The sequence below is a fragment of the Sciurus vulgaris genome, assembly GCF_902686455.1.
Source record: "Sciurus vulgaris genome assembly, chromosome: 14".
Lineage (NCBI taxonomy): Eukaryota > Metazoa > Chordata > Mammalia > Rodentia > Sciuridae > Sciurus > Sciurus vulgaris.
This window is the reverse complement of record NC_136475.1, coordinates 46,696,293-46,723,806: the sequence shown is the minus strand read 5'-3', so window position 1 is coordinate 46,723,806 and position 27,514 is coordinate 46,696,293. Positions and strand designations below refer to the sequence as shown.

The 27,514-nt window shown below is 33.5% G+C and overlaps 1 protein-coding gene across 2 annotated transcripts in view; it reads left to right on the top strand.

Annotated features, from left to right (window-relative positions):
* PAPOLG (poly(A) polymerase gamma) overlaps positions 1-24,559 on the top strand; it is a 30,378-nt gene extending 5,819 nt beyond the window's left edge. Inside the window, exons 4-22 of one of the 2 annotated variants that reach the window (XM_079109701.1) lie at positions 1,525-1,606; positions 1,844-1,953; positions 2,899-2,952; positions 4,966-5,077; positions 7,273-7,362; positions 11,406-11,544; positions 13,000-13,072; positions 13,855-13,975; positions 14,276-14,360; positions 14,794-14,847; positions 16,921-17,040; positions 17,436-17,545; positions 19,275-19,396; positions 19,633-19,805; positions 20,195-20,283; positions 20,362-20,582; positions 21,061-21,126; positions 21,435-21,491; positions 24,123-24,559. In XM_079109701.1, the coding sequence (XP_078965827.1) occupies positions 1,525-1,606; positions 1,844-1,953; positions 2,899-2,952; positions 4,966-5,077; positions 7,273-7,362; positions 11,406-11,544; positions 13,000-13,072; positions 13,855-13,975; positions 14,276-14,360; positions 14,794-14,847; positions 16,921-17,040; positions 17,436-17,545; positions 19,275-19,396; positions 19,633-19,805; positions 20,195-20,283; positions 20,362-20,582; positions 21,061-21,126; positions 21,435-21,491; positions 24,123-24,221 (1,977 nt within the window). In that variant the 3' untranslated portion in view covers positions 24,222-24,559. The remainder of the gene's footprint in view (positions 1-1,524; positions 1,607-1,843; positions 1,954-2,898; positions 2,953-4,965; positions 5,078-7,272; positions 7,363-11,405; positions 11,545-12,999; positions 13,073-13,854; positions 13,976-14,275; positions 14,361-14,793; positions 14,848-16,920; positions 17,041-17,435; positions 17,546-19,274; positions 19,397-19,632; positions 19,806-20,194; positions 20,284-20,361; positions 20,583-21,060; positions 21,127-21,434; positions 21,492-24,122) is intronic. The other variant, XM_079109702.1, reaches the window with a different exon arrangement.
* The last annotated feature ends 2,955 nt before the right edge of the window (positions 24,560-27,514 follow it).

Sequence of the window (27,514 nt, the reverse complement as noted above, 5' to 3'; positions counted from 1 at the left end):
TGTGATGTTCTCAAAACATTAATATTCATTAAACAGAAGAAGTAACAAACATTATATCCTGCTATACAGGTAGTTCTATTCAAGTTAATGAACAGATATTCTTTTTTGGTGGTACTTGGGATTGAATCCAGGGCCTTAGTGCTTGTGAGGCAAGCACTCTACCAACTGAGCTATATCCCCAGCCTGAACAGATATTCTTGTACTAGATAGTATAGGAAAATTCAAAGAAGTAATAGGCACAATTCTCACCTTTGAGGATTTAAATATGGTTAGAGAGATGAGACATTTAAGGGTTAATAAATGTAGTATAAAGAATTTAGAGATTATAATAGTAGAGGAGCACAGAGGAAAAAGAACTTATTACTGAGTGAGAATAATCAGGGAAGACTTCATGGAAGAGGTAGAACTTGAAGTGAATTTTGAAAAAAATATTGAAGATACTCAGAGAGGATGGGCAAGCATTTGAGGCAGGGGCGACGGCAGATGCAGTGATAATGGAGATTGGGTTATGAAGTAATTTGGTAGTTGGAACTTCAGAAAGGAAAGAGCCCAAGAATCTTTATTTCAAGTCCAAGAAGATTGCACTATAAAGTTCTGAGCAAAAGTAGTATGTAATGGAATAATTTAGGAATGTCAGTGAATTTTATACAACAGAATAAGAGAAAGATTAAGGGCAAGATTATAGCCTAGGATAACTATTAAATAGCCTCAAGTTCGGGGAGGAGTAGTTGATTAGAAGGGAAGCAACAAATTTAAGAGCTATAAACTAAGAATTAACCAAAATAATAAGTTTGGGCAGTAAGAATAATGAGAACAGAAATGGAGAAATCAAGAGGGATGTTGGTTTTTATAATAGAATATTTTGCTTGTTTGAGGAATGGATATTCAAGTGGACCAGGATGCCTGAAAATATCTGATAGGCAGCTCTGGAGGGTGAAAAGTAACTTTTTAATTATGGTACAATCATAGAACTATTAATTGAAGTTGTTAGATTAGCTCTCATAAAGATATGTCAAGAATGACCTCACTTTCCTGAGAAAGCTTGCAGAACTAGAGTCAAGAAATTAAACATACATTAAGGGGAAATGGGATAGACTGAGAGTATCAAGTTATAAACAATTGAAAGCTCATTAATTTGGTAGTTAAGAGTTCCCCGTTGACTGTTGAAAATGATGAATCCAAAGGTAGGGATTTGGAGGGGTCAGGTAGAGTCAAGTGATCAGAAAAAAAAAACTTATTTTTAAGATAAAGAGGTAGAGATGTGGGCATGTGTAGTGGACCTGAATGTTTTGTTCTCCCTTTGGATACACCTGTTTATTTCATGTCACAACCAAAAGATCCCTGAAGTACCTTAACAGATCTCATCTTAACCAAAGTTGACAAATGTACTGTGTAAAGGCAGTAAGCATTTAGTTACTTTTTAAAAAATTTTTGTTTTTAGTTATACATGACAGTAGAATGTATAGACACTTTTTATACATATAACTTGAAATATTGAATACCTTTTGTATAATTTTATTTTAGAATCTCCCACCTTCTGTTGTGGCTACTGTTGGAGGTAAAATTTTCACATTTGGATCCTATAGGCTTGGAGTACACACCAAAGGTAACTGATTTTGGTTATGTTCTAGTGATAAGAACTTTGAATAAATGCTTATTTGTTGTTCTCAGTTAGAAAATGTAAAAGAAAAATTCCCATTATCACTACTCAAAACTAATCTTTTTTAACATTTTTCTTATACACATCTTCCTTACTTTGTTCTGTATATATGTTTGCATGAACTTTTAATGAAAATGTAATACATAGTATGCTTTTCTTCATAAGAAATATTTTGATTTGTAGGAGCTGACATTGATGCACTTTGTGTAGCTCCCAGACACGTGGAAAGATCTGATTTTTTTCAGTCTTTTTTTGAAAAATTGAAACATCAAGATGGAATTAGAAACTTAAGAGTAAGTATCCTCTGGTATTTGATATTTTAAAATTAATGACCTAATTATCCTAGGTCTTAGGATTATTGAAATGCCTCATAAAAAGTTGCTATGTTTTGTTAAACTAACACATAAAGTTAAGAACATAAGCTTTATAATTATACAAACCTGGGTTTGCATCTAGAATATCACTTTTAGCTCTTCTTAGACCTTAGTTGTTACCTATTCTCTCTGAGCCTCAGTTTTCTCATCTATATTTTATCTTTATTTTAAAGATATGGTGATAACATTTTTATAAGGTTTTTTTTTAAGGATTGATGAGATAATTTACATAAACTATGTACTCTAGTATCTGATAAATGGTTGATACATTATCAAATTATGTGTGCTATTATGTGTAAGGTTCAGTTAATAACTGTATAATGTATATATCTAGCTATTTATTCAACAAATAAAATTTTAGTACCAATAATTTGTATTTACTGGCCTTATTCCTACAAATGCAATTTTTTTATTAGTCAAGAGTTCTGGGGCTGGGGAGATAGCTCAGCTGGTAGAGTGCTTGCCTTGCAAGCAAAAGGCCCTGAGTTCGATTCCCAGTACTGCAAAGAAAAAAAAAAAAAGAGTTCTGATTATTTTAAAACTTCTAACACTAATGCTCTTTTTAAATAATCAGTTTTCAATTTAGACCCAAGAAATAGTATGTATCCTAATGACAACAGTCTGCTTTCCATCTTCTGACAAATATTTTTAGGAGGATGTTTAATATCTACTGTCATAAGCATTTTGTTTATCTTAAGTAACACAGGTCACAAAGTAGAAGTCCTTAACCTGAATGTAAGATGAACAACATTCTTCAGTTGAGTTAAAATACAAATTAGAAGCAAAGACATTTACATTATTGGCACTTAAGAAGGATAGAGAGAGGATTAACCTGTGTGTTATAATTGTTTTCCTCTTTTGTAGGCTGTAGAAGATGCTTTTGTACCTGTTATAAAATTTGAATTTGATGGTATTGAAGTAAGTGTTCAGTATTTTTCTGACTTGATAATGGAACTGTTTTTTGGTTTGAAAACATTTTTGTTGTTTGTTTTGCTTATAATCAGACTTAACATAGGCACATATTTTTATCCCCTTGATACTGGGGAATGATACCCAGAGGTACCATATTATTGAACTACATCTCCAGCCCTTTTTATTTTTTATTTTGAGACAGAGTCTCACTGAGTTGCCCAGGCTGACCTCAAACTTATGATCCTCCTACCTCAGCTTCCCAAATAGCTGGTATTACAAGACATGTGCCTCAGATGCATCCATGTAGGCACATATCTTAAAGAATTAAGTAGTAATCTTTAAATTTCCCCTCGCCTTTCTCTCATTTCTTTTAGCATCTCACCATGGTAAATGAACAAACCTCTCTCTCTATCCCCATGATTTTTATATATACTTTTCTTTTTCTCATAATCTCATAATCTAAAATAATTGTATTATTATAATTTTAGTTGGAGCAATAATCTGTTTATTATGATCTTACAAGCAGTATTCAGAGCTGAGCACTGAGCATACTAGATTACCATTCTTTGTGTGATATTTTGTTTCCTTAGAAGTAAATTATTATTTGGGTTTTTATGTTTGTGAATAGTTTAAACCCAGTCTTCCCAAGTTGTCTGAATCTCCTTTAAATAAGTTTAGATTCACCAGATATTATGTCATTATCATCTTGAAAAAAAACTGAGTCTTTTCCCCTCTTGCAATCTAAGTTGATTGTTTTTTGTGACTTAGTGTATAGCTGTCATCCTGGCATCTTCCTTTGCCAATATCTTGTAATTTCCTTTTGCTTCTCTAGAATTTTTTTCTTTCTTTTTTACTCTGATTTTAATGGAGCACATCCACTAACTTACTGAAAAAGCACATTTTTCAATATGTTGCATGTTTTAAAGATGTCTTCATTCCATTCTTAAACTAAATTGATAATTTGGCTGATTATAGTATTCTAGGTAGGAAATGATTTTTCTCAGAAATTTGAAGGCTTTTCTTCATTATCTTCTAGCTTCCATACTGCATTGAAAAGTGCGTTACCATTTTCCATTTTGATTCCTCATTCTTTGTATATGCCAATTTTGTCTCTTTGGAAGTTTGTTGTCTTTTTTTTTTTTTTTTGGTTTTTTGGTTTTGTCTTCATAGTTGTAAAATTCATGGTGATGGTGATGTACTTAAGCTAGTGCCATTTCAGCCAGTGTGCTAGTAGGCAATCAGTCATCCTCTTTCAGTTTGGAAGTTTCATCCTTTAGTTCTTGGAACTTTTATTGAATTCTATGGCATTTTCTGTTTTTGTACCCCCAACCCCCACTACTTAAATGCTTATTTTGGTTCTCCAGAGCAGCCTGCTTTAATCACATCTTCTTAATTTTATTCTGCTTTTTTGGTGTTTTTTTGTCTTAAGCTTGCTTTTCTTTTTCATTTCTATTGTCCTGTTTTTAATTTCTAGGAATAATTTTTATTTTCTAAATGTTCCTTTTTATTTATGATGTATTTATAGTTGTCTGTCCTTAGTTCCCAAATGTGTTTTATATCTGCTTTGCTAGGTCTTCTGGGACTATTACTACTTGTTCATCTGCTTTCTAGCTTTCATAGCTCTTGCTGTCTCTATCTCTCTGTCCTATTGGATTATGCCTTCAAATTCAAATTAAACCAAACAAAATTTCTGATATTTTGGTTGGGTTTCAAGAAGGAGTGAATGTAAATGTGTGCAGGGTCTTCCATCTTTATTTAGAAATCCAATCAAAAGATTTTTTTTTTTTAAATGCTTGGCATATTTGCTAAATATCACAATATTTACCATAACTAGAAATTTTAATTACTGTAAAACTTCACTCAAGTGAGATTACCTGCATATGCCTTTTGAAGTTTTGATAGAACTTCCCAGTTAATAATTAGAACTTTTTATATTTTTGAGGTGGGGTGGGGGAGGATGGACTGGAAGGAGAAAAAGTAATATTTTTCTCTTTTTTTTTTTTTTACCTCTTTCCAAAGATTGATCTAGTCTTTGCAAGACTGGCAATACAAACCATATCAGATAATTTAGATCTAAGAGACGACTCTCGCCTGAGAAGCCTTGATATAAGGTGTATTCGCAGCTTAAATGGTAAGTTTCTAAAAATAAATCTCAGATACTGCTTGAAAACAAATAGAGCTCTTTTTGTAGAAGTATTAATGAACTCTTTTAGGGATTGGAATCACTCTGTTACAAGTCAAGTTGGCTGGGGATGTAGCTCAGTGGTAGAGCATGTGCTTAGCATGGGAAAGACCCTGGGTTCAATTCCCAGTGTACACACATATCAGATGATGTAATTTTCTTTACATAGATAATGTACAGATAATATGACCATATTTAAGCATCGCAAAAACCACAAATTTAATTTGAAACGTTGTTTATGTTTTGAGTTTATGGTTCACAAACTTGCTCTCAGGACCTCTAAACTCTTAAGAAGATTTATAGAAAACTACAAAGTGCTTTTGTTTATGTGGATTATATAGGTCAGTATTTACCATATTAGAAATAAAACCGAATTTTAAAAGTAATTATTAGTTCATAGAAATAACAGTAATAAATCTATTGCTAGTTAAGGAAATAAATTTTGTATATAAAAAAATGACTTAAATTTTTGCAAATCTAAATATTTGACTTAATAAAAGATAGCTAAGTTATTCTATCTGCTTCTGTAGTCAACCTCTTATAATATTTTGTTTTTGATAAAATATAAGAAGAAAATCTGGCCTTTCACTATAAAGTTGAAAAGGGGGGAATGTTTTAAACCTTTTCAGATAATTGTAGTTTTTCTTCTTTGATACTATACCAAAACATGACCAGCGACAATTTTTTTCTTCCTAACAGTTTTTTTGAGATATAATTACATACCATAAACTTTATCCTTTCCAAATGTACAGTTCTATAGTCTTTTAGTGTATTAACAGAGTTGTACACCATGATCCAATTTTAGAACATTTCATCATTCTCAAAAGATCCCTCATACCCATTTGCCATCATTTTCCCTTCCAACCCCTCCCATCTCAGGCAACCACTAATCCTCTGTCTCTATAATTTGCCTTTTCTGACAGTTCATATAATTGAATCATGTAATATGTGATCCTTTGTGTCTGACTTGTTTCACTTAGCATGTTCGTAAATTTCATCCATATTTGTAGTTTGTTCCTTTTTTTTATTGCTGAATAAAACTGATTGTTTCTAAAAGGTTAATTAGAGTATGGAATCTAAAACCATACCAATTGAAATTTTATACTATCATATTAAAATTTGCTGTTTTTTCCTTTGAATGGATCTTTTCCTCATGCATGGTTTTATACTATATCACGCCTTAGTCATTTGGAAAATACTGGTTCAGAGTTATTTATATCTTCCAAATGTTAATGTTAATGTTAAACATTTCAGTTTAAAATATTTTCTGAATTGCATTCATTATTATCACCATCAATTTTTTTTAGAAGTCTGCCAGGGTCACAGTAGCAGATATACATTATCCAAAATTCTAATTTATATTTTTTTATTGGCAATAAATCGTGTCATTTGGTTTCCTTGAAGTGAGGAGCTTACTTAGGTCATTTTTAAATACCTGACTGTAAATAACCATAGTTTATTCGTCAATCATACCTTCAAGTAAAATTGATGTTCCTTGGGGAAAAAAAACAAACAGGTAGTTCAACCTACAGCTCATACTATCATAGTTATTTATCCTTTTATTTAACTGTGTGTGTTAGTAAATCATGTATTGTATATACTTTGTTGCCACTGCCCCATTCCCTGCAAAAGTACTAACAGGGATGCTTTTGTACCAACAGTGCAAATGTTAACATAGTGAATAGGACAAAGAATGCCTTGGTATTATAAAAATGGGTTTGACCTCACACATTCTAAAGGGTCCATAGTCTATACTTTGAGAACCATTAGTTTTAAGTATCTTGTTTAATTGCTATACTTATAGATAGAATGTAACAATAAATCATACTATTTGTGAATAAGGTTTGTGTTGAAGCAAGAACAGTTACACAACTTGCATGTATTTAACAAAGTCAAATGTGGAAAAAAACTAAAAACATACTTAGAACCATCTCTTTTAATACTGGATTTCATTTCCCATACACTTTTAATTCTTCAAAAGCAAAGTACTTTCTTATATGTGAATGCTAAATTTCAAATACATGTAGAAAATGAACCCTGACATATACCTTTCATATTGTTAGCATTTGAGAGTCTGGAGGTTAGGAGGGCATTTTAATTGAGTTTTGTTGCACAGTGGAAAATGAATATTTTTTGTTTTTCAGGATGTAGAGTTACTGATGAAATTTTGCATTTAGTGCCAAATAAAGAAACTTTTAGACTCACCCTAAGAGCAGTCAAATTATGGGCAAAACGTAAGTATCCAAGTCTTTCATGTTTGCATTATAAAATTCCAGTTTTCTGTTGCTAGTGATAGCACACATGGAAATTCTGAGCCTGTTGATAACTATTAAGGATTGAGGGCCAGTAGATTTAGAAATAGTTATTTTTCAAGTATAATGATTAAGGTATTGTGATATGTGACTCTCCTTCCACCTTCCTACGGTGGAAGGAAAATTAGAAGCTCCCTATAACCTTCTATCTTAGATTTCACCCAGGCGCTCAGAACTTGAAAGACCCTTGGTGCTGGCATAGGACATTCTGTATTATTTGTAACTTCAGTTATATGTCTCTTAACCATGGTGATTCATTCTGAGAAATGCATTGTTAGATGATTTCATTGTTGTATGAAAATCATAGAATGTACTTACATAAACCTAGATGATAAAACCTACTATACACCTAGGTTATACAGTTATTGCTTCTCGGTTGCAAACATAAGCAGCTTATCACTGTACTGAATATTGTAGGCAGTTGTAACACAACATAAGTATTCATATATCTAAAAATATATAAACATAGAAAATAGAATATAATTCAAAAGATAAAAAAAAAAAAAATTGGTATATCTGAATAAGCCACTTACCATGAATGGAACTTTCAGAAATAGAAGTTGCTCAGAGTAGGTCAGTGAGCAGTGAGTGAATATAAAAATCTCTTTCATTACTGTATACTACTATAGACTAAACAGTGTATGCTTAAGGCTGCACTAAATTTATAAACAAGTTTTTTTCTTTCTCCAGTTATAAATTAATCTTAGCTTACTGTGACTTTTTGCTTTAACAAACTTTCCAATTTTTTTTTTTTTTTTTTAACTTTTGGTCTCTTGTAATATCTTTAGCTTAGAACACAGACCATAGTAGTTCATGCCTGTAGTCCCAGCTACTTGGAAGATAAATGCAGGAGGGTGACTTGAGCACAGAAGTTCAAGGCCAGCCTGGGCAAATATAGCAAGACCCTGTCACTTAAAAGAAAACAGAAATAAACATATTGTACAGCTTTATAAAGAAAAATAATTGTGGGGGAGGTTCCTGGAGATTGAACCCAGGGATGCTTTATCACTGAGCCACATCCCCAGACCTAGACCTTCTTAAGATAGGGTTGCTGAGGCTGGCCTCAAACTTGTGATCCACCTGCCTCAGCCTCCCAAGTCACTGAGAATGATGGGTGTGTGTCACTACACCTAGCCAAAAATATTTTTTCCTTATATCCTTATTATATAAGCTTTTTAAAATTTAAAATGTATGCTTTTTTTTTTTTTTTTTTTTTTTTTTGCTTTAATACTTTTTTAAGTAATTAAGACACAGGAGGCCTACGTAGGATCAGGATCATCAGTGTCTTCCGCCAGGTGCCATGGTGCACACCTGTAATCCCAGCGGCTTGGGAGTCTGAGGCAGGAGGATCATGAGTTCAAAGCCAGCCTCAGCATAAGTGAGGCTCTAAGCAACTCAGTGAGTCCCTGTCTCTAAATAAAATATAAAATTGGACTGGGGATGTGGCTCAGTAATTGAGTACTCCTGAGTTTAATCCCCAAAACCAAAAAAAAAATTACTGTTTTCCATCTTCACATCTTATTCCCTTGGAAGGGCCTTACAACCAGTATGCGTGAGCTGTAATCACCTGTAATAACAGTACCTTTTTCTGGAATACCTCCCTCAGGACCTACTCAGACTTTTCTTGGGAAGGTATTACTCTTTTTGGAAATATATCCATATGCTTGTTTGTTTCATGTTTTCATCATTGATTTGCTTATAAGTAGATAATGTACCATGAATATTCCTTCCCATTAATGAAAAAAATTTGAGTGTTGCGGGTCCATGTTTTCAGTTCTTTGTTTTGTTTTTTTTTTTCAGTAGTGGGGATTGAACTCAAAGCTTCCCACATGCCAAACAAGTGCTGTACCACTAAACTATATCCCCATTCCTTGTTTTTCAGACTTTTTAAGGAGCTTGTTAAGGTCTGCAAAAGCTTTTGCTAAACCCTTTAATGTGAATTTTCTTGATGGTGGTGGTTCTTTTTCCTTCTGCAGTTTTGTTTCTTTTTTCTTGCTTCTTCTTCAGCTATGTATTCACGAGGCAGTGGGAGTTTATTTCCTCCATTGTAGTCTTGTGGGAATGCCATCATATGTGGTCTGTCATTGACTGAAACATTGTTATGCAGCTCGTGACTGTACATTTAAAAAGTTCTGCACTTCTGACACCAGATTTTACATAGTTTAAAACAGCACTCTCCAATAAAACTTTGTGCAGTTATGGAAATCTTTTTTATCTGTGTTGTCACGTAACCTTTTGACTGCTGAGCACTTGAAATGTGCAACCAGAGAACTGAACTTTAAATTTGTATTTCATTTCAGTAAATTTAAAGCTAAATAGTTCCCAAGGGAAGTGAAAACATGTGCACACAAAATCTCATATGAAAATGTTTGTAGCACAATTATTGATAATAGCCCAAAAGTGAAAATCATATGTCCACAAATTGATGAATGAATAACAAAAGGTGATACATCCACACTGACATTTTTTAAGCTCTTTTTTTTTAATGTTTTTTTTTTTTTTTTTTTAGTTGTTAATGGACTGGACCTTTATTTTATTTATTTATTTGTATGTGGTGCTGAGGATCAAACTCAGGACCTCATACATGCCAGGCAGGCACTATACCACTGAGTCACAACCCCAGCCTATCCACACTGGCATATTTTTTAGCCACAGAAAGAAATACAGTACTGATACATGTTACAATATATATGAAGCTTAAAACCATTTTAAGTGAAAGAAGTTGATCATAAAAGACCAGATAGTGTATGATTCCATTTATATGAAATGACCTTAATAGGTAAATCTGTGGAGACATAAAGTGTATTAATATTAATGGCTACCTACTTCTGGGGGAATTAAGGGGAAGAGGAGAGGTGTCACTATTAAAGGTTTGTCTTTGGGGTGAAGAAAATGTTTAGAAGAGACTGCTGGTGGTTGCAAAACTCTGAATTGTTTTAAATGGATGAATCTTATGGTATGTGAATTATATCACTAAAACTGTTAACCAAAAAAACAGAAAAAAAATAGCCACATGCAGCTTGTGGCTACCATATTGAACAGTGCACTTTGTCCTCAGGTTCCAGTATGTTATGCAGTGAAGAAATAAGATGAACAGTTTGCTGTGTGTGTTACTGAATTTGAACCCATGGCCTTGCACATGCTAGACAAGTGCTTTACCACTGAGCTATATCCCCAGCTTTTTTATTTTCATGTTGAGGCAGGGTCTTATTAAGTTTCCCAAACTGGCCTTAAACTTGCTATCTTTCTCCCTCAGCCTCCCCAGTAACAACAATTTGTCTTTCCTTACAAATTAAATACCATGTTTTATCAATTCTTAGATGCATATTTTTTACATTTAACATGTCCAAAATTGGCATTTTGTAGTTGATTTCCCCTCCCCCTTTCTTAGTGGGACACAAAATAATGTTATGTAATTGAGAGCATCTTAGGTTTGGTGAAACAAGGTAATAATAATATTTTATAGGTTGCCGTAAGAAACAATTTTATGAGAAATGAGTGTATCAATGATATGTTGTACTTTATGGAGAGGTACCAGATTCTGTGAGACACTGAAGTTAACTGCCAACTTTACACTTGATTTTAAAATACTACCCATGAGTACGATTATTTATGAAATGTTCATTCTTCCCCATTTATAGACCCTCCAGATGCCTTTACTGATTCTTTTTTTCTCTAAACTCCAAATATTAAAAGATGAGAAATTTCAATGTAATAACAGTAGAGCCCAGCTATACAGTTGGAACTGAGACAGGGAACTGAGGTGTCTGTATTAGAAGGCAAAATAGAGGTAGTAAGAGGAGCAGCTTACAATTGACTGTGGGCCTAGCATGAAGCATTGCATATCAATTTTAATGTGTCAATAGGGGAAAAGTTTTAAACACGTCTTAAGAATGAAGTTATCCGATTGAATGTCAAGGATAGTAGATCTAAACAATAATTAACAAATATATTTAATTTTCTAGGACGTGGTATTTATTCCAACATGCTGGGATTTCTTGGTGGTGTCTCCTGGGCAATGCTAGTTGCAAGAACTTGCCAATTGTATCCAAATGCTGCAGCTTCTACCTTAGTTCATAAGTTTTTTTTAGTTTTTTCCAAGTGGTAAGTATTCATATATGTATTTTGATATTTACTAACTTCTGTCTATATGTCATTTTATTTAGAAATTTAAGATCTGTACATGAACTTTTTCTCTTGTTTTATATTCCTTAAATTAAAAATTTTGAAACATCAAATTCGTGGGAGTTGATAGTGGGACATCTATATAACACTTTTCTTTTTCCTTTAACTTTTAAAATCGACACCTAAAAATTGTATGTATTTATAGGGTACCATGATGTATTATTATGTTACATGTATACATTGCATACTATTCAAATATGGTAAATGTATCTACTCAAACTTTTTTTTGAGCGAAAATGTTCAAATTATTTTATCTTTCTTGAAATACATAATACAATGAGTATTATCTATAGCATGTGTAATAGAATACTAGAATGTGCTTCTCTTATGTAACTGTAACTTAGTACCCATTGACCAGCATTTCCCTAACCCTCTATCTGACCTATTCTTTCCAACCTCTGATAACCTCTAATCTACTTTTAACTTCTCTATCAACTTCTGTGAGGTCAGTGTTTCTACATATGAATGAAATGATGCAGCATTGGTCTTTCTGTGCCTGACTTATTTTACTTTACATAATGACCTCCATTTCCATTCATGTTGTCACAAGTGACTGGATTTCACCTTGTGTGTGTGTGTGTGTGAGAGAGACAGACAGACAGACAGACAGAGACAGACACTGGGGTTTCCACCCAGGGCCTCAAGCATGCTAGCCAAGCACTTTACCACTGAGCTATATCTCCAGCCCCCTTTGTTTTTTTTTTGAGACCAGGTCATAGCAAATTTCCCAGGCCGGCCTTACACTTATGATCCTCCTGCCTCAGCCTCCAGAGTTGTTGGGATTATAGGCATGCTGTACCACACCCAACTCATTTCTTTTTTTGTGAACAAATATACCATGGCACAATAATTGTAAATGTGGATTTTTAGCTTGCAAGAATAGTTACAATAGATTTGACTCTGCACATTACCAGCTATGCAGAGGTGATTTAAACTCTTCTCATCTGTAAAATGGAGATGATAATCATAACTACCACATTGATTTTGTTAGTATTTTCAGTAAATGTTAGTTGTTGCTGTTATTAAATTACCAAAATTAAATCCGTGAAAGTAAATGAGAAGAAATGGAAAGATTCAGGTATCAATTAGTTATAACTAATAAGCAACTATTTGCCCTTTTAAAAAACACTGCCTAAAAATAGTTTTCCTGTGTATATTTTTCCCTTGCCTCTTTGCTTTGCTTTGCTTTGCTTTGCTTTGCTTTCCTTTCCTTTCCTTTCCTTTCCTTTCCTTTCCTTTCCTTTCCTTTCCCTCTCTCCAGTTACCCAAAACATGTACTGTTTGAAGGTTGTAACAGTCTATTTTAGTTTTTAATATTTCATACAGTATCTGAAGTGAGATTCTATATAAGTTAATTCGCTTCATTCACATTAGGGAATGGCCAAATCCTGTGCTGTTGAAGCAACCAGAAGAAAGCAATTTGAATTTACCTGTCTGGGATCCTCGGGTATGTAATTTGTTATGGAATTTCATTAAACCTTTTAGGGAAAGAACATTTCTCTAAATTATAGTCTAAAGATAATGCACCTCGTTTCCATTTATCTCCCTTCTGTATAGCTATGCTCCTTTCCTTCCCTTTGCTGTGTTTTTTGGTGCAGATGATTTGGATCTCTAATGCTGATCCAAATGTTATGTCATTAAAAAATTGCCTATGTAAGACTAAATGAGAGGGTATATCAACCACAGTGTCATAATCCATTGTGAAAAATTGTCTCTCAGGTAGTTACTAATAATAAAGTACTGAAGTATATAAAAAGTTACCTTGCAGTACAATTTAAACCAAATTCCTATTTCCAAGATAGCATAATTCTTATGTACCTTGCATTTAAATTGGCTTTTAGCTTGAGTGCTCCTTCCTCTCTTAACCAGAGAGAAGTCATCCATTGAGTAGGCACAGAAAAAGGATTGAGAACCATTGGACCAGATAATACTTTTTATGATTATGATACTCTATTATCCTTGGTTCTGAATGACTATTATTTGTAAGGTGCACCATCAGTGTAACAGTTTTTCTGAAGAAAAATAAACTGCAAAGGTTCCTTTGACTTTGATTACTAGACAAATCTAACCTCAGAAAGAAATGTAGTTGGGGAGGGGAAATGTGCTTCTTAGAATTGGGGGAAATTTAGTATTAAATTTATATTTCATATTCTTCAGACTTTTGGGGAAATGAAGTGAGGACAACTGAAATAGGAGAATAGATCAATTATTCTGCTTCTAATTTCACAGGTAAATCCATCAGATAGGTATCATCTCATGCCCATAATCACCCCTGCCTACCCACAACAGAATTCTACGTATAATGTGTCCACATCAACTCGAACAGTAATGGTAGAAGAATTTAAACAAGGTAAACATGTTGACCCTGTTACCCTTTTCATATTCCCACAAGGTTGGTTGACAATTTTATTCTCTATTGCAGCTATGAATTGATGATTAGAATTATATAACACTCTTTCTACGACTTCTTTTAAAAATTTTCCAAAAAGTAACCAAAAATTGAGCTAGTCCAGTTCTAGTTTAACTTAATTTTTGTATTTTGAGAAACAACATAATGTATTTACATTTTGTATCAAAAGAATTTGTTGGGAGTAGAGTGATACAAGAAAACAGTCTCTTTCTCCTTCCTTCCCTCCCTCCCTCTCTGTAGGTCTTGCAGTTACAGATGAAATTCTTCAAGGAAAATCAGATTGGTCCAAATTACTTGAACCACCAAATTTCTTTCAAAAGTATAGGTATTTGAAAATTTTGCATTTTGTGTGTGTCTGTGTGTGTGTGTGTGTCTGTGTGTGTGTGTGCAATCCAAAAGAATGTTAACTTCAGAGTTAATGTGCAATGTGTCAATAAATGGTAGATGATAGCTGTTTTTTAGATTTCTTAAGCAAGGTAGAGAATAAGTCAATAAAAATTCTTGGTCTTAATAGAATTCCTTTATTCCAGTAGTAACTACTAATCCAGTATTAGTGATTTTTTTAAATGATTTTTTTTTTTAATTATAGGGTCTAGAAATAATTTTATGAAAATCAGAGCATACTGTAATTTTTATAAACTGTGTACTTGTGCTCTTTTGTTCATTGGGAAGGAGAATAGAAAGGTAATGATGGAAAAGCAGACCCTAATAATGTTTCTGTCTTGTTTTTCTGGTTGTTGCTGAAAAATTCTTCATAGACATTATATAGTATTAACTGCCAGTGCATCAACAGAAGAAAACCATCTAGAGTGGTAAGACTTATATTCAACTTCTCTATCTGCTGTGTAATGAAATTGGTATATGTATATGGTGCTTTACCAGTTATGAAATACTTTCTCTTCCTTGATTTCCAAAATTAATTTCTCCTTTTATCTCCCTCCAACTCCCAGTCCCACTCACCATCCCCCAGTACTAGGAATCAAACCCAGGGCACCATACCACTGAGCTGTATCCCTTTTTATTTTTTATTTTGAGACTGGGTCTCGCTAAGTTGCCAAGGCTGACCTTGAACTTGGCAGGATTCCTGCCTTAGCCTCCCAAGTACCTGGGATTTTTGTAGTTATTACATCTTATTGGTGGCTGATGTACATGACCATAGAGCATCAGTGATTAAGAAATGCCACGGAGTTAATGTTTGAGAATTAGTTTCCCATCCTTGCCATCAAGATTTCTTCCATCTAGACATCCAAAGATATGTTATCTTTTTAAATTTAGGAGATGATGGCATGGAAGATCTCACAATGTATGTTTCTGTCAAAAGAGAAGAGATATGGAGCATATCTTTCTGGTGCATCTAAATTCATGCCCTCAGCCTAGATCCATCAGGCAGAACTATTGGGCCACCAGAAATGGTTGAACTTTCCTCACATCTGAAAAGCAAAACATAGTACAGGTCTTATTGTTGCTTCAAGAGTTCAGTCTTATTTCATTGGTAATTAAAGGGACCCTGAAAATATTTGGAGCCTCTTTCAGTCATTTTCAAAGTATTTTTCTAGATCAGGGGATTAGAAATTATAGCCTATGCCAAAGTCAGCCTGCCACCTGTTCATTAAGTTTCATTGGAAATAGCAAGTGCTCATTCACTTATATATTGTCTATGGCTGTTTCCATACTTGATAACAAAGTTGAATAGTTGTAACAGAGACTGTATGACCCCCAAAGCCTAAATTATATACTGTGTAGCCCTTCACAGAAAAGGTTTGCCAACCTTTCAGATAACACTAGACCAACTCAGATTTTTGTGTATCTTCTGTTGAAGCATGCACAATTATAATGTGCAAGGTGTTGCAGGTGTTTGAAAAAAAGCTTAAATGTTCTTATAATTCTAATTTATAAGGTCACTAATAAATTAATATTGCTGGAACTAATCACATTATTATTTCTTTTTTTTTAAGTCGTGGAAGGACTCAATACCTTTATTTTATTATTTATTTTTATATGGTGCTGAGGATCAAACCCAGAGCCTCACCTGTGCTAGGCAAGTGCTCTATCACTGAGCTACAACTCCAGCCCCCTAAGTCATATTCCTTAAGTGAGATAGAAAATGAAGTTGGAGAAATTTGATGAAATGTTATATATTTTTCTAACATCTGATTTGAATTTAGTGACTTCTTTTTAAAATGCAAGGTCTAGTATTAATTTTGTGAAAATTGGAACATGTTTTTATGTTTATAAATTATGGGCCTGTATTTTTTTTTTTTTTTTTTTTTTTTTGGTTGGGGGGTGGCTGTACCGGGGATTGAACTCAGGGGCACTTGACCACTGAGCCGCTCCCCAGCCCAATTTTGTATTTTATTTAGAGACAGGGTCTCACCGAGTTGCTTAGCACCTCGCTCTTGCTGAGGCTGGCTTTGAACTCATGATCCTCCTGCATCAGCCTCCCAAGCCGCTGGGATTACAGGCGTGTGCTACTGTGCCTGCTATATTAGCATTTCTGTTTACATTATTTAAATATATCTTGGCCTTTTGAGTTTAGACATGAGATTGAAAGTGGAAACATATTAAGGACCAGCTTAACCAAGAGTTTTTATTCTTACTCCGATCAGGACTATTCTTATCCAAGGTAGGGAATTTTAGATTCAGGAATGCATTAAGTTGATCAATTTTTTTTTTTTTTTTTAAGGAAAATTTTTTTGAAAGATAATAAAACACCCAACTCATTAAATTTGTCATTCATCTGAATGGTAGTTTAAAGAGTCCCTACTATGTTAAACTAAAGTTTTTAAATGAACATGTAAGGCTCCATAGCTAATATACTATTTGATTTACTTAAGTATGGTTTCCAAATTTGACATAGACCTAAGAAAAAATCTTATCTATTTTAGGGTTGGATTAGTAGAATCTAAAATTCGTGTTCTTGTTGGAAACTTGGAACGGAATGAATTTATTACTCTTGCCCATGTGAATCCCCAGTCATTCCCAGGAAATAAAGAACATCATAAAGAGTAAGTTGTTTCTTAATATTACATTTCTTAATGTCATTTTGAATATGCATGCAGATCAGTTCTAAGATTGTCATATAACAGGCATTGATGGGGAGGTGAAACATGTGACTGAGTATGAGTGACCATGGATTAAAAATAAGTGTATACTACTATGATAGCCCATAGACTTCAACATCAAAGTGTATTGAGCATCTTCATTTTCAAAGTGACGTAATCATTTTCAGAACAACACAGGACAGCTTCACCAGTGTTATGGATGTCAGTTTTAAGAACTTAGTCAACCCACTGAAATCTCTCTTTATGAAATAGAGATATAGAGATTAAGTTTTAATTCCAAATAGCTTCTGTAAAATTGTTATAAAAATTAATGGAAATTCTTAAATTTTACTTTATAGCAACAATTACGTATCAATGTGGTTCCTCGGGATAATTTTTCGGAGAGTAGAAAATGCAGAAAGTGTTAACATAGACTTGACATATGATATACAGTCATTTACTGATACAGGTAAGACTTTGTCATCACAGATCTGTGATTTTCAACCTTGGCTGTGACTCAGTATCATCTGAACAGGGTCTACTGCCTGTAATTTTTTAAGTTCCACGGTTGCTTAAATTAAATGGTACATTCATATTGTGGAAATCTATGTTATTATTTAAGAAGGGTAGACATAATGAAGCAATTTTCAAGACATTAAGGAGTGAAGGGGGTTGCAGAACAGTGTGTACAGTGTGCTGCATTTGCATAAATAAATAAAAAAATAAGTGCATGTTTGCTTACAAATCCATAAAATATTTTTGGAAGGATACTTAGGAAAAAAAAGAAGAAGAAGTTGTCAAAGATTGTTGCTTCTAGGTTGGAGAACCAGTGTGTCTAGGGGACAGGGATAAATCTCAGAGTACTCTTAAATTCTTTGAGTTTTGAACCATGTACATTTATTATCATCTATTTTAAAACAAAAAGGAAAGAAACCTAAACTCCACAGATGGTTCTTTGTGTGCATAGCCAGGATTTGTAACCATAGTCATAAAGATGACTTGATTTGTATGTCTTTTAGATGAAATATCAGACTTTCTGAATGTATTTCAAGATCAGTGAAAAAAAAAAAAAATGTCTTTTGTATCTAGCCCCCAACCACACCACTTTGGAATATCTTAATATATTTGTTATAAATCTGAGTTGTTTAATCTAGAAGGGTATACATGTTATTATTCTTGACTCTCCTGGTTTTCTGAATTCTTTTGAACTAGCCCTATCATTTATCATGATAATGCAGATTCCTATACTTCACTTAGAACCACCAAGTCACACTCTCTGGGGATGGAACCAGAAAATCTGCAATTTGAATAAGTTCTCTGATAATTACTTTATAAGCAATTGGAAGTGAAATAACCACTGGACTTAAAACAGATATAAGTTATTCCATTCTAATTGGGGATCAAATTTTTCAAAAAGGAGAAAGATGGGAAGCTCCGTTTATAATAGATTTACAAAATGCTCCTTTCCTGAAGTAGAAACTTAAACACCTAAGATTAAATAATTTACTACATTTTACAGTAGTGGCTCTGCAAAACAAGCCTCCCATCCCTTTCTTTGCTGGGTTTATAATTTAATTGGCTATTCACAATTAAAATACATTAAGTGATTTGTGTGATCATTCTTATAACTGGTTCTCTTAAAAGGTGTGAATAGCAGTACAATGAAAACCTGAGCAGTATGTATTCTGGTCCTGTCAGGGTGTTCAGAGTTGTTGAACCTAATTTCCCTCCCTGTACAGTAAGGATACACTTGTAGATAGTTCCTGAAGTCTGATGTTTTGTCATTAATATGGGTTACAATAATAAAAGAAACTTTATGGAAGAGGGAGAACTTGAATTGCATCTTGGATACTGGTATAAGAATTAGTTTAGACTTGAGCAACTAATTATGCAGAGATTGCCTTTTGGGAAAATAGCAAAAAGTAATATTTGGAAAAAGTCTTTTTTCCATTTATTTTGTTAATGAGATTCGATTATGAAAAAGTCTGAGAAGATAGACTTGTGGAAACTAGTCAATTCTTGAAAAGGATTGTGGTACAATGCAAATGTTTTAGAAATATTTGTTCTGTAAGAGGTGTCTACATCTATGCATTTGTGTTGGGAAAATATTAAAGATATATATACATTTGGGGAAAAAAAAAGAACAGCTCCTGTTTAGAAAGAAGTTTCCATTTAATGTGGTTTTAACATTGTTACAGTGTACAGACAGGCAAACAATATAAATATGCTAAAGGAGGGAATGAAAATTGAAGCAACTCATGTAAAGAAAAAACAACTTCATCACTATCTTCCAGCAGAGATTCTTCAAAAGAAGAAAAAGGTGAGTCTAATCTCAGTTCTCTAGTGTGAGTTCATTCAGTCAAATTCATGATTGTGAAACCAAATGTGAATTTTTATATCTCCCATACTGATTAAGAGGAGACTGATATAGACAATTCAGTCAAGGATTAAAATCCTTACCTTCAGTAATCATAAAAGATGATTTGCTTTTAAATTAAAACCAGCCTTATATTCTCTTTTGTTTTTTGAAATCCTAATAGTTTTCCTCTGTTTCAGCAAAGCCTGTCTGATGTCAGTCGGTGTTCAGGTGGACTTCAGTCCAAAAGATCATCTCTGGATAGTAGTTGTCTGGACAGTTCCAGAGACACTGATAATGGAACACCTTTTAATTCCCCAGTGTCTACAAACAAAACTTCCAAACCTGAAAGTCCTGCAGGAGAAGCGGAAAGGTCTGTATATCAAAATTGTCCTTTCAGTCTTCTGCTTATTTGAGGATAATGTGAACTTTTCAATACCTTTGCTAAATATCTTTTTAAATCATTAAAGATTTTTATTTTTCTAGGTACTAGTCAGTTTCTTGTTTAGAAATATTTGACAGTTTGTGGTAGTGCTGTGAGATATGATGTATGAGCTTTAGGAACATGTGGGAATTATTAAGTACACAGAATTATACAAGTTTTCTGCTTAGATTTTTCTGTTAATTCTCACTGAACCCTTTGCCTTTTCCTTCATTGAAATTTTAAAGTAGAAGTACTTGAAGGAATTCTGTTAAAATTAGAGTTTGAAAAATAAGCAATATTTAAATAATTTAATGATTATAATTTAACACTTTTATTAGGAATAGTTCTGAACCTGCTGCTGTAATTATGGAAAAGCCACTGAGTGTCCCACCAGCTCAAGGATTGTCTATTCCAGTCATCGGTGCAAGTAGGTATCTAAACCTGTGTTATGAATGATTCTACTACATAGGTATTTAATTATTAAAGTTGTTTTTCTCCCTTTCAGAGGTTGACTCTACAGTGAAGGCTGTATCACCCCCAGCTGTGTGCACTATTCCTACTGTAGTAGGGCGAAATGTCATTCCTAGAATCACAACACCCCACAACCCTGCCCAGGGACAACCACATCTAAATGGATTGTCAAATATATCCAAGAATGTTACACCCAAAAGATCTCATTCCCCATCTGTAGATGGGACTTCTAAAAGGTTGAAAGACATAGAGAAGGTAAAGTTACAACTTGAGTGGTGATTTAGTATGTTTTATTAAAGTTAGGATGATGCTAAAGAAACCCACAGTTTTCCATAGCCATATTAGTTTTCAATTAGGAGTTGACAGTTTGAAAAGAATAACTCAGACCCTAACAGAACATTACTTGCTCATCCTAAGTACAAATTACTTATATATCTAAATCTATCCTTGACTTCCACAAGTCATTATTGGTAATTAGATTATATTTCTTGTGTTCTGTTGATATTCTCGGCTTCCAGTAGGTGGTGATAAAGCTATATTTATTGATTTAACTAAAAAGGTCACTAAAGCTGTAAAAATGAAGAGTGGCCATTGAATTCAGTCTTAATTTAAATTCTCTTCCCTCACCACCCTGTTTTGATGATAACCTAATCATTAATTATTTAGTTTATGTGGATTTATATGGTTTTTGCAGGTATGTAATAGCAACTCATTTTTCATGTTTATATTTTAGTTTATTCGACTTGAATCAGCATTTAAGGACTCCCATGCTGCTGAAGAGAGAAAAAGAAAATCAGTGGTAAATATAATAGTAATATGCTTCAGGATGTTTACTTTTAAAGAGCAGTGTATCAGGAAAAGTCCTATATTAGTAGGTCAGGTTAAATTTGTCAGGTTTTAGTTACATTTTGTAAGTGTTTTAGTTGTAGGTGGACCCAATAGCTTTATTTTATTTTTATGTGGTGCTAAGGATTGAACCTAGTGCTTCACACATGGTAGGCAAGTGCTCTCCCACTGAGCTATGATTACAGCCCCTTATATTTTATTTCAAGTAGGAGTAAGTGTTGCAAATGGCAAAGTTTTCACTTGTATATAATCTGTTTTTAGGATGCCATTGGAGGAGAATCTATGCCTATTCCAACTATTGATACGTCACGCAAAAAGGTAATAGATAGTCTTATTCATAGGTAAAAATTCATAGATAATCTACATATACAAAAAAAGCTTATTAAGAACCTAGCACGGAACTGGGTTCAGTAGCACAGAAGCTCAGTGATTGAATACTTGGCCTAGCACATGTGAGGCCTTGGGTTCGATCCTCAGCACCACATAAAAATAAATAAAATAAAGGTATTGTGTTTTTCTACACCTAAAAAATATATCTTAAAAAAAAAAAAAAGAACCTAGCATTGGAGAGGCCTAGCGCATGGTAGCGCACACCCAGCAGCTCAGGAGGCTGAGCAGGAAGATCACAAACTCAAGGCCAGCCTCAGCAACTAAGTGAGACCCTGTCTCAAAATAAAATCTAAAAAGGGGTTTGGGGATATAGCTCAGTGGTTAAATGGCCCTGGGTTTATTCAATCCCTGATGCAAAAAAAAAAACAAAAAACAAAAAAAAAAAACCAACACTGGAAAAAGGTAAGATTTTGTTCTCAAAGACCAGCTGTCTAGTTAGGGTTAAAGATAGAGATAGTAAACCAAGTATATAGTCCTGACTGTACATAACTCAGAAATTGAGAAAAGAGGGAGTAATTTAAAAAGACTTTATGATATTAATGTTAAGATTTTAGATTTTGTTCATCCTTTGTTTGTTATTTATCTTTAAAGATACAGGACTGGTGAGTGTAGCTCAGCGGTAGAGCACTTGCCTACCATGTGAGACCCTGAGTTTGATAACCAGCACAAACAACAAAGAAAAGGGTGCTCATCATAGGTATTACCAACATCTGAGAGTATAGTTTTCATTTGTACCGCTGCTTAGTTTTAAAATTATGTTTGATAATTAAAAACTATACGTATTAATGTTTTGGAGGAACCAAATGTAGCAATATATGTAGTAAGTACCTTTAAATAGAGCATGAGCCAAAGAGCCACTGAATTTTAACTTAAAAGTTCAATCTTTGAAGAGTTACCATTGAAACAAATAATATGTAGTTAATTATGGTAAGCTAACAAACAGGTGCTCAAAAAACAGTCTTGTGTAAATCACAGAAAACCCTTGTCTGAGAACTTACAGTGAACAAAATAGTTTATCTTTACCCCCCATTAAATAATAAAGTACTTCTCATTGCAATCAACTGTAACTTGTGATGTTTCCCAGGATGTATTAGCCATTAGAAAGCAAAATGATATCCTCACAGGCTATTAGTTGTAGGCTTTGTTAGCACAAGTCAGAGTTATAGGTGTATAATTATTAAGTGTGATTATGGAAGAAAAAAATTGAGATGGCTGTTAAAATATTAAAGAATGAAATAATGTGTTTGGAGTTTTTAAATATTTCAAATTTAAAGGATAAGTGGGTAAATCAGACAAATGTGGCAGTTTTAATAATTAATGCCTGAAGTTTGATTATGGCATCTGAGTCTTCATTGCCCTATCCTCTACTTTTATCTTTGCCTTAAGTTTTCATAATTTTTTGATAGAAGTGAAAATACAAAGAAATTTGTCTAGCCAATGTACCACAAGAGAATTTCTTAACAAGAAACTATTTCTTTTTTTAAATATATATATTTTTTATATATTTTTAATACATACTTTTTTTTAAGTTGTAGATGAACACAATACCTTTATTTTATTTATTTATTTTTATGTGGTGCTGAGGATGGAACTCAGTGCCTCACATGTGCTAGGCAAGTACTCTACCACTGAACTACAACCCCAGCCCCTATGATACTATATCCATCACACAGGTCTGTATTTTTAGAAGTCTTTCTTTGCTTCTCAGTTCCTTAGGTTGTGCCTTCATCATATAATATTCTTTAGCATCTTCAGAATTCCTCACAAAGATGTCCCTGAATTTCACTGTCATTAGTTACATACCCAGGTTAAAAACAAGTTTTCCTGAAAAATTATGTATCTCATAGTTGGGAGATTAATGAATATATTATAGAAACTGGTGGAGGGATATGACTGAGATTCAGATTTTCCACCACAACACTCATTTTTCACTTCACATCCCAAGAGTTTCCTGTTTAGTCACAGTGAGTGTACTTCCTATTTCTAGTATCGTAGTATCATTGCCTAACTTTAAGGACTAGGTCCTTTTTTTTTTTTTTTTTTTTTTTTTGCCATGCTAAGGATTGAACCCAGGACCTTGTGCATGCAAGGCAAGCACTCTACCAACTGAGCTGTATCCCTAACCCAAGGTCTAGGTTTTTTGGGGGGATCATAGATGAATGGATACCTTCATTTTATTTATTTGTATGCGGTGCTTAAGATCTCTGTGCATTTCTCAATCCGGGAAAAGCAATTGATATAACGGAGTCCTCTTCTATAACTTCTCACCCTCGTGCCACTTCTGCCCTTTCCCCTTGTCCCTCTACTTTTCAGTTCTGTGAGTTTTTTTAAAAAACTTCCAAAAGCAAGAAATGCCTAGTAACAAAAAATACTGGAAGGAAATATTCAACACATTCCTAAGTAATTAGGAGCTTAAGGAACTTGGAGAGAAACAGTTTTGTGACTGATAAATTAGTTGGACCTTTTATTTTACACTTATAATATATATATAATGCTTTATTTATTTATATATAAGTAAATATGTGCTTTTCCCTTTTTGTTTCTATATCTTTCTAATAGAGACTACCAAGTAAAGAACTACCAGATTCATCATCTCCAGTTCCAGCAAATAACATCCGTGTCATCAAAAATTCCATTCGACTGACCCTTAATCGGTAAAAGCTGTGCCTCCTCACTTAAGTGAGCATGCAATCACATAGTGGCATAGATGCAGCCACTCTTTTCAAAATAGAAGTGGCTGTCATACGTAAAATAGTTGAAAGTTACAGTCATCAGCCTAACGACCTTGAAGTGGTTTTTGAACTCTCACACTGACCTGCAGATGCTGTAGCATTCTCTCACTGATTGCTACATACACTCCTCTGAGGATCACCTGCTATCAAATTGTCATCTACAGTATTATGGCTTCGCATTTGGAGGTTTTACTGCCTTAACTTTTAATGTTTGTTTCTCTTCTTATGGGAACCAGTTCTTGGCCACTTGGACACCGATAATACAAGTGCTGAACACTTTCTTTTTCCTTTTTTTTTTTTTTTTTTTTTTTTTTTTTTTTAAGTCTTATGTTTTAATCATTGTATAGAACTGAAAAAGTTGAAAAAAATTTTTTTTGTAATTTTCCAAATGTTAATGCATTTATTTTAGTATTGAAGCCAGTTTGTGAAACCTGAGATGAATGAATGTGAGATATCTTTTCTGCTTCCTTCATTTGTGTAGATGTATTGTCTGTTCTGTTGATTTAAATTATTTTTTTCCAGATGGCACATGGAATATTTAAACTTGTATTTTTTGTGTGTGCCTTTCTGTCCTAATGTTGCATAGTTACCAGGGAGGATTAGTCCAGTGATTACATAAGAGTTGGGCACCATAAATTCTCTGTATTTTGCCTCCCATGGAGGCCTTTGAATGCATCTTTATTAAAAATCAAAATATAACCAGGATACTGAAAGTCAGTATATGAATGGTGAAATTGTTACATATCCTACTATCTCATGCCATTCTTGTTAGTTGACTGGTATTTTTTACTAAGGATCAACTCATTTCACCATCAACAAGATACCTTCACATATGGCAAACTTGTATTTTTGAAGTGTAAAATTAACTCAGCATGATAATCCCTTGACCATAATTTACCCCACAACTTCAAAGTTTCTTCATGGACTAGGCATGCAGAAATAAGCAGTGGATTTTATTGAACTCTAAAGGCATTTTTGAATGACATTGTTAACAACCATTAATTGGCTCAGGACCTTTGTAATTTTTATTTAACTATATGAGTTGTCTTTTTTTACACTGCTTTTTTCAATGCACTTCTTAATATTTTTTAAGTTTCATGAATGCATGCTCAGTTTATTAAAATCCATAACCATGTAATTCTTGTAATATGTTGATTCAGTGTTTTGTAAATGAAGTCGTATGTATTTTCAGAGTATTTTTGTATGTACTGTAAGATACCATCTTTTCAAAGAGAAACCTTTAAAACCTTTACTGTCTCTCTTTAGTCTAATTTTTTAAATATGAATTATGCTTGAATTATTATATTTAAAATGAAAATGTATAGATTGCACAGCCAGGAATGCCAGTGTATGTTACAGTTCTTCAGCTTTCACTCCACATTCAGTGGGCTAGTAGGAAAAACAGAATGGTACATTGAATAGTGAAGAAGTACCTGGTTGTATATTTTATAGGATTCATGGGATGCCATCTAGTCAGTGGAGAAATAGCAGTCCATTTTCACTTGCAAGCCCTTTATTTTGAGTTTAAGTTCTTGAATTCAGATTGTCAGAGAGCAGTATCTTCCATCTCCCACTCCTGTTCCCCAACCCCTAGGTCTCTGAAATACAAATTCTAGTGTTTAGCTTGTACAAAGAAAAATGTGGCATAGAAGGAAAAAATAATTGTTCCATTATTATCTTTTTACCTAGCAGCAAAAGATGAGAATGAAATCCCATAACCAAGGTGTAGCTTCCATGGCAGAGTCATTCTCTTAGCTGACCCTTTTCCTGTATTCAGATATTTTGGATTTGTTTTACAATACTCGTATTTGAGCAAAAGTGAATGATTATGAAAGAATTGAATAACTGTCACTTGACTTCAAACTTTGAAAATTCTTTGGTAAGGGATTTAATTAAATTTTATATACTTGAAGTGTCTGTGTGTTTCTGTATTTCCCCTCCCCTGCTTTTAAATCATCCTTTAACATTTCTTTAAGAATTTCTTATATATCCATGTTTACCCTGTTATAGAAACATTTTTTGGAGTGGCCAGTGGAGTTTTTCTTTAACAAGAAACAACAAATCTGACCCAATGTCATAATATAGTCATTTCTCTTAGATTAAAGATCCATTCAGCATGATGTTAAGCCATGGTCAATGGTTGAATGTTAGAATCCTCAAGGATAGCATTCTTGAACTTCTTGGGTAATGGAGGTTAATTAGATGCTTTTGAGATGGGGGTTTGCTCAGAAGTGAAGTGTTTCTCATCCTAACAAGTAGGAAGAACTCAGTACATTTCATGACCATGGTAGAAGCCTCCATTGTACTGGTTCCAGGGAAGTAAAAGGAGACAGTGTGATCTGAGATTGTACATTATGTTCAGGGGCACTACATGTATCGATTTTCAAGTGAAACTATACCTAGAAATACATTTCATAAAGTCACATAACCTGTTCTTCAGTATATAGACACATGTTCATTTTCATGCAGTATTAGATTTTAATCATTTTTCAGTGACTAGCTCTGGAGAGTAGTATATATCAAAGGAAAATAGATAATGCTTAAACCTTAGGAACTTAATTTGAGATAGAAAGTAACTGCCTTAAAACCTTGTAAAATTCGGGCAAGAGAATGAATTTTCAAAGTTTATTGGTGCTTAAAATAAGATGAACTTTATCTTAAGGCAGTGTTTAAAATAAGTGCTTATTTTATACTGTAGTAGAAAATTTAAAAAAAAAAAATAGGCTAAACTTATTTTCCACTATTGTCCCACAGTTGTGAAATGAGAATTCCTAACTTGGGAATCATGAATCCTTTGTATATAAGAAGTTTTTGTTTATATGCATTTTGGGGGACGGGGTCATAGCTTTCTCATCAGTTTCTCAAAGTGATTCATGACTCCCAAGAGGGGAAGGAGGTAGCAACCACTAGGATTGAATGAGCCTAGAATATTTCAAATTTCCTCTATTTGATTTTGCTACGGTGTATTTCTGAAAATGTCCTATGGCTCTTAACTAGTAAAGGGTTGGTAGAGGATCTGGAACACTGCATTTTAAGGTTCTTTATATAATTCAGATGAAACATACTAGCATTTAGAAAAATGTTTATCAGATTATCATATGCCATTTTAAATTCATTAACAGGGTCAAACTTCAGTTCAAATTTCATCTAAGATCCATCAGTAAAACAGCTTAGAATGATCATTATGAGTTATAAAAAATAGAAGTAGTCATCAAAGGT